Below are 7,688 nucleotides of genomic sequence, written 5' to 3'. Positions count from 1 at the left end.
GGGGGGGACACAAACAATCCTAGGGGGCACGCCAACAAAAGCGTGGCTCATTGCTGAACAGTCATTTTGGAGGACGGAGTCGTCTGCCTAAATACACACAACAGGACAGCGACACAGCGAAGGCTACATAAAACGACTGTTAACAGGAAAACATTGAAATATTAAATTATTTTTTTTTCGATTGCATGTCTTTTCTTCTTCTCTCTGAACGTAAAATTCCACTATAATGATAATTTAATGACACGATGACTGGCAAATAATACGTGAGGAAGAAATATTTTACAAACGCAAAAAAAGGAGCGAACAAAATTAGCAGTGCAGCCAGCCATTAGGACTTGGAGTGGGGGTATGGGGGCGCGTCGAGCCAAGTCGCTTTACCAGCAGACGTTATTCATCTAAATTAAAATAAATAACAAACGGTCCAAAGGGGCCCTCCCATGATGACGAGGGGTGAAATGAGCCTCTAACTTCTTCTTCCTTCTCTCATCTTACCTCTCTTCCCCCCTCCCCCCTCTCTCTCTCTGTCTGTCTCTCTCTCTCACTCTCTTTTTTCTCTTTCTGTTTCTCTCTCCCTCGCTCGCCTTTTCTGTCTCGTTGGCCTTCTCCCACACTCTTTCTCTCTGTCCCCCTGTCCTCTTTCCAATCCTTTCTGAAGGGGCAAGGGGCAACCCCAAGCAATCATGTTTGCCGGTACCAGGAATGTCACGTGATGCAATCGTCATTTCTTAACGCAATATTTGTACGTGGTGTGTGTGTGTATTCAGCCGTGCATCAACAAGCGAACAAGCGTGCTCGCACGAGAACATTTCCATTTCTGGTTGCTTGTACTACGTGAGCAGTGTCCGGCAGTGTCCAAATTGCCCACCACTCCGGTTATGGTGTTCCGTCGTTTTGCTGAAAGTAGGGAGGCGAAAGAAAGGAAATAGTAAAAAAGAAAAAAACACAGAGCTGCATCAGCAAGCAGAATGGGACTCGCTGTCATTGACGCCCGAGACAGACGCTCGGCGACAACAAGCCCGGGGGCTCCCCCACGCCCCGCCCCCGGTCCAGTCGTCGAGCCGGCCAACGCCCCCCATGACTGAACCGACGGCACGCCCACCCGCCCAAGTAGATCTATCTATTACATCCATAACGATAGTCTTAATAAAGGCGACACAGTTGCTATACGCTGCGAGCGCTATTTTTATTTGATTTGGTTTATTTTCAAATTTGTTTGCATGCCTGTTTCCGTGCGCGCCCAGCAGGCGCCCCTATTTATTACCGCCGTCGTATCAGGCGCGTATTAAGGGGGGGTGCGGTGGGGGCGATCGCCCCCCCTGTGGGCCACTAGATAGCCGCCTAAAGGTAGGCAATGTGACCTACAAAACCCCTGTCCGCCCCCCCTTAATACGCCACTGCGTCGTATCCTGGTGCCTTTATGGTGTTTGCGTTCGTCCTTTCCCCCGAGGACCTGGGTTGAGGAAGGAGTATCAGCAGCGCGGCGCGGCGGCACAATGCCTCCCTCGGCCCGCCTACGCAAGGCGTAGACGGAGCGGTCAGCAGCAGAGACTCAGCCGTACCGCGGCACTGCGATAAAAATGTGTAGCGTGTAGCGAAAGGTTTATGTCACAAAACGACGCGGCATTTTTTTGTTTCAATTTATTTTTCCGACCATAGGTCTAATTTCTTTCCCCCTCCCCGCCTAGGAAACAGACTATGTCGTAAATTCACGATCGCTTGACAGAATTTACGACATTTCTCCTTTAATTGGAAACCTACATGGTTATTAACTTTCAAAGTCTGCTTGTTGTTGTTGTTGTTTTTTTTTGTTCGAGTTGTTGTTGGGCGTAGCTCTCGGCTATTTCCTTGCCTTTCTTCCTCCTCCCCCCCTCCGTGGGCATATACCGGCCTTGCCGTAAACTTACGCGGCGCCGGGCCGCTTTGTCAACGTAAGTAGTTGTCGTGGGGCGCCCACTGCCTACACGTCGTCCCGAACATGTCATCGCCGTCGACGTTACCGTATCCCATAACTCTAGAAAACCTTGAAAACCTGGAAAACTCAGGGAAATAAAAATCGCTCCGGGAAAAGTCAGGGAAAATGAAAATGAGCCAGGGAAATTTGTTCTGATCGGAAAAGTCAGGGAAAAATTTTGTGGCAACCATGGTAAACTGGTTGACAACTTTTAACGCAAAATTTTGGCTTTCATAAAGACGCCAAAAAATGCCAGAAGGATGGATGATATTGGCGTGCAAAGCAGCCGAATTATTCATTAGGATTTTCTCGTCTCATATGGTGTTTAGAAAAATCCCCTTAGAGAAGCCCATGTTAGAATTCCTAAAAATGTTTAGTGTTGCAGTCCGTTGCTCTTGGTGAGTGTGGGTATTATTATTTCCATAAAAGCCGAATGATGTTTCCCATATCATCCTATTATACTCCCTTCCACCTCTCTCTTGTTGTGCGATAGTATACTCAGCAAAGCCAGGTCATGACCTCCCCCCCCACCCCACCCCCAGGCACTCCGCTCCTCTTCTTCTGTTTCAGCCGTGCACCAAAACGCTGCTCTGCCAATTTGTTTTTTACTCGTTCTTTACCACCACCTGCACCTACTCAGTGGTAGAAGAACGAGTATTGATCTCAGTGCGATGTCACGCGTTACGCTATTCATGCTCGGAGTACAGAATATGTACACTTATGATACTTGTACCATTCGAAACTGGGAATGTTGTAGGCGTGACCAACAATGGACCTTTTTTCAAGTTTGACACTACTTTTTTGAGAACTCTTAACAAAATTCGCCGGTTTTCGTTCTAAGTCGATAGACCCGTGCCGCACAACGAATCTTTATCTTGCAACACGAAGCGCATACAGACATGACAACAATACTACCATTCGAAACTTCGTTTGCTAGTATTACTGGAAGCAATGAAGATTGTTTTGGTCTAATAGCAAAATTTTGAGAACTCTTAACAGATTTCACAAGTTTTCAGTCTAAGTCCCGTCTGCCGATGTTGCTTCTGCTATTGTGCCGCCAACTGTAGATTCATATTCATTTTGGTTTTCACGGAACGCGCATCTTTTTGAAAGCGCCGACTTTTGCGACAATGCTCTTGTCTTGTGACCTGAAGGGAATACCGAGAAAAGCGCCTGTTTTAGCCTTCTTTTTAATTTCGTCATCATCCAGTTTCATATGGTACATGTTTAATAATAACATATATTCTCAGAGAAACGTGACACATGTTAACAGAACAACACTCGTTGATTCTACAACCATATAGATGTAAAGCAACTGAGCACTGTGGGTGTCTGTAAAGAACGAGTACCAGTATTCACACAAAATTAATTTTGTGTTTTCTTTCCTCCTTGTTTTTTCATGTGCGGTCGCTTTACTCTTCCTCTAATCTTTAGGGGACCGCACCGCATGAACGATATCACATGTCTCTCCTGTTTGTATTTCTTTAGGTGTTCATCTTTTCGATTGAGCCTATGGAGGGTGGTTACGACTGCTGGGCCACGTTCGTGCCGCAGTGGGGTCAGCGAGCCTACGTCACGTGGTAAGTACACAAAATAAAACTGCACATAAACAATTTTATAAGTTGTATAAAAACTAACAGTTTACTGTCATGTAAAATTAATTTACTGGGGGGGGGAAGGGGGGGGGGGTGATACAAGAGAAAAGACGAGGAGCAATTTATCTATTCGTAACTGCTGGACCCGGTTGAAGTCAGTGACAACTAAAGTATAGTCCTTCCACCCCCCTCCCCCCCTTCCTCTAAATGGTGGGGTGGTAATGTGTGTTGTGAATCGTAAATTTCTTCTCTCATTCCTGATGTTGCGCCGTTGCGGCGTTGTCGTGCCAGGAAAGAGGAGGAAAAATGGCTATGAAAAACACACTCGAGTTAAAGAGGCGCAGAAGGTAATTTATTTGATACGCCAATAACTTTTTAAACTGTGAAGTCGCAAGATGTATTTAGCTATGTTCGCTTCTCTCTGGGCTGGGATCGTGCACCATTGCACCATACACCATATCTCTCGCAAAACACGTAATTTAATAATTTTACCTCTTCTAAAAATTAAAAGAGGGAGAAAAATTTAAATTGCACGCATGCACCGGAAACCAAAGTTTATGAATGTCGCACGTCGCACACTTTGTAGGCGTGTGAACGCCATACTATGGTGACACAATTTGTAAATTTTGAGGGAAAATTCACACTTTTACTCTCTCAAGTGGGGCATTGCGCCCCTACTTCTGTGCGACATTCATCGCCCACTTGCGTTTCCAGTGTGCAAATGTTATTGTTTTTATTTACTGTGGAGGAAGCGGTAAGAAGGACTGGGTTGTGGAGTCGCAGGCCTCCATTCCGCAGGCTTCCAGGCCACTCCAGGCCCCCGAGCAGGTGGAGGGGTGACACTGAAGAATGCGCCGACGAGGCAAAAACTCGAGGCCCAACTTGCCGGGCTCGCCTCCTCTGAGACTGGAATCGGCGGGTGGGCGAGCTGCTCGCAGTAGCGAGCGCGCACAGCCGTAGGCCGTTGTGTAACGCCATGCGAGGTGTAGCGTGCAGGGTGGGGAGGGGGAGACGTGTTTATGGGACAAGGTTGCGGAGCAACTTCCGCGCTCTTGTTTGTTCCAGAAGTGGGCGCCCGCTGATGGCACTCGGAGGTGTTAAGGAATGCATGGAGGAGTGACGGGCCTCCAACCCCAATCCTAACCGCCTTCCTTAGCCCCGTGACGGGGCTGCAGGAAACACGCACACGCCCAACACTCACGCCCACCCCAACGCCCCTCCCCCTCCCCACATACATACATACACACTCGCAATTCCACTCACAAAAGCGCGAAAGAGAACGCCCTCCTCTCGCATTTAGGTAGGTGTGAGGGGTTTTGCGACAGGGCCTTTGACCACAAAAGACACTGAGCTGGAAATGTCTAAAGCTTCACACACGCAGTCAGGGTGCGTCGGTGTGAGAATTTCAAATTAGATGACGTATCTAGTTATACTGCAACAACAATTTCAGAGAAGCAAAATTAAACCATCTCCATTGCTCTGATGCTACCAGACTTCCACGCCACGAAAAAGTGCCCAATTTATACAGCGAGTCTTCATTAACGGCCCCTTAAGGTGATCATGTTGAGTTCCTTTGCGTTGGGGAAACTGTTCTTAACTTCATAAAATCACTAATTTTGAAACCTGTAAAACTCTACCGCGTGCAACACACACCACTGTTGACGCCGTGGTCGCCTAGCTTGCCAAAATGTTGGCAGTCCTTTTTGATTTGCCAAGTTTTGGTCGTCTTCTGGAGGCTACCAATTTTTGGCCTCTTTGCACTGGAAACGCAAGTGTGTGAATGTCGCACACTTGCAGGTGTGTGAATGTTTATTCGTACACTTAGGGGGGTAAACGTGTGAATTTTTCCTACAAAATTCACACGTTTACCCTCGTAAGTGTACGAATGGATATTCACACACCTGCAAGTGTGCGACATTCACACACTTGCGTTTCCAGTGTGCTTGCCAAATTTTGGTCGTCTTTTTGGAGGCTGCCAATTTTTGGCCTCCTTGCTTGCAAAAATTTGACCTTCCTTCAAAAGGGGGCCAAAATTTGGCAATCACAAAGGACTGCCAACATTTATTGGGAAGCTAGGCGACCACGGCGTTAACAGTGATCTCCTCTGTTTTGGCGCGGTCGTTAACTGAACGCTTAGGAGCGCGCCGGAGTGTGTAAAGTGCCGCTCTGTGCGCGGTCCGCCCCTGACACCTAACCTGGAGCCGCCGCCGCCCCTCTCTGGCCGGGCCTGAGGGCCCCCTCGGGGCTCCTGTTCGCTAAGGTGGTCGCTAATTGGCTGAGCGAGCTGGAGAGACCATGAATGGCCCTCGTTAGGACCTTCCGGCGCGCTGCACCATGTGGCTATATATATATATATGGGCGCGCACAGTGTTCCGAGTCGGGTGGTGCGACTTGCAACCCTCGGACCTCCTTGTATACTCTGTCAATTCAAATGTGTACATGGTACTCATTAAAGAAAGTGTACATGGCATGTATGCTTTAATTAATGTGTACACGGCTATGTACACATTTATAAATGTTTGCCACATAGGCATGTACACATTAATTAAAGCATACATGCCATGTACACTTTATTTAATGTGTACTATGTACACATTTGAGTTGACAGAGTAGCGTGTGCGAGAAACATTGCATTATGACATCAAAAACTTGTGTATATTTACACCTACTCTCTACTTCCCGTTGGTTTTTTTTTCTTAACTGTCGATGAAGCACACGTATTTTACTAATGAATGGATACCTGGCAACCTGGCATCCTTACCTACTTTGTGTAGCGTCGGTTAAATTTGATGCCCCTCGGCGTAACAGGAAAAAGCACGCATGTTGGAGGCGGGTGTTGTTGGCCTTCCGGGCCGGCAGGGCATGGAAATCCAATGCGGAAAAGTTTCTGATAGTCTCGCTTCCCGCTAAACGGCGCCCGAAATTACTTTGACGGCGAAGTATGGGACCAGCGTGGCGTGGGAGAAAAGCGCGACACGCCCCGTGTACGGCAGGACTTTCCGTTGCGCGGGAGGCTCAAATTTCCCTCGAGCTCGCGATGCGATGCGGCTGGGGCTGTAACTGGATTAGCAAAAAAGTTTTTGTCATTGAACGGCCTGTGTGGCTGGCGTGCTCTTGGTTTCCCGTCTCAGATGCCAGACATGTATACCACTGGCTAAAAGAGGGTAGATGACTGCTTTACAGAAGTGCTTAATTTCACAATCTTTGCTGGTGGAAAGTGGCGAGAATCGATTATACGAACGGTTTGATTTTTATTCGAGTTCGATCGAGTGCGAACATGTGTTTTGCTCATTTCTAGTCGTGAAAGAATCTGACTGAAAAAGAACTGGAACCAAACAAGATTTTTAAAGTGTAAATTGTAAACAATACAAATGGTAATTGCAGTATTAAAGGAAGTGTTATTACAGTTTGAAATTGTACTTAAGATATAGGCAACGATGGTAATAACGACAGACATTATTTTCCGTAGGTTTTTCTTCAGTGTGACCCTTTTTCGACTGCAGGTACACGTGCTCCGTGTTCATGATCCCGCTGGCCGTGCTGCTCTTCACGTACTCGCGCATCTGCTGCGAGATCTGGCGCAGCGCGTCCAGCAAGCACGCCCCTACGCTCGGCACCTGCAAGACCTGCCCGCACGTGCACGCCTACGCCTACAGGTGAGTACCTGTAAAGCAAACATCTAATGCGAAGAAAATGTGCCGGTGCCGTTAAGTCACACCGGAAATTTTTAATTCAAAATTTCAAGAGAGATGTAAAAAAAAAAAAAAAAAAACACCCCGATTAGTTGGAAAAAAATTGATTAGAATTTGTAAATGGTTTTGTTTTGAAATTCCGGGCGACTTGTGAAAATGTAGTAGGCCTATGTGTAAATGTAATTTGAACGTAGCTAGATGGAGTTGTGATAGATGATGTGTCCTTGGTTAGCCACCTGACACAGCATGATCACCTTTGACTCCTTGCCAACTGTGAGGTCCCCCCACCCCTTCAACCCCCTTTTCTCTCTCGCTCACACCGGGTCAGCATTCGCATCGCGTCCCTGCTGCCGAGGTGAGCCTTGCAGATGCCAAATTAACTTGATTGCTAGTGGGCGTGGACCAGCAGCAGCGTGGGCTCGTGCGAGATCTCCGCCTGGCCGGGGGAGG

The 7,688-nt window shown here is 47.5% G+C and overlaps 1 protein-coding gene across 1 annotated transcript in view; it reads left to right on the top strand.

The window, feature by feature from the left end:
* LOC113216769 (cephalotocin receptor 1-like) overlaps positions 1-7,688 on the top strand; it is a 113,568-nt gene that overhangs the window by 98,009 nt on the left and 7,871 nt on the right. The window contains exons 6-7 of the mRNA XM_052267801.1: positions 3,440-3,531; positions 7,050-7,202. Of these exons, the coding sequence (XP_052123761.1) occupies positions 3,440-3,531; positions 7,050-7,202 (245 nt within the window). The remainder of the gene's footprint in view (positions 1-3,439; positions 3,532-7,049; positions 7,203-7,688) is intronic.

Source organism: Frankliniella occidentalis, unplaced genomic scaffold (assembly GCF_000697945.3).
Source record: "Frankliniella occidentalis isolate FOCC.00 unplaced genomic scaffold, Focc_3.1 Scaffold59, whole genome shotgun sequence".
Classification (NCBI taxonomy): domain Eukaryota; kingdom Metazoa; phylum Arthropoda; class Insecta; order Thysanoptera; family Thripidae; genus Frankliniella; species Frankliniella occidentalis.
Note: the sequence above shows the minus strand (reverse complement) of the source record. Positions and strands in the feature narration are given on the sequence as shown.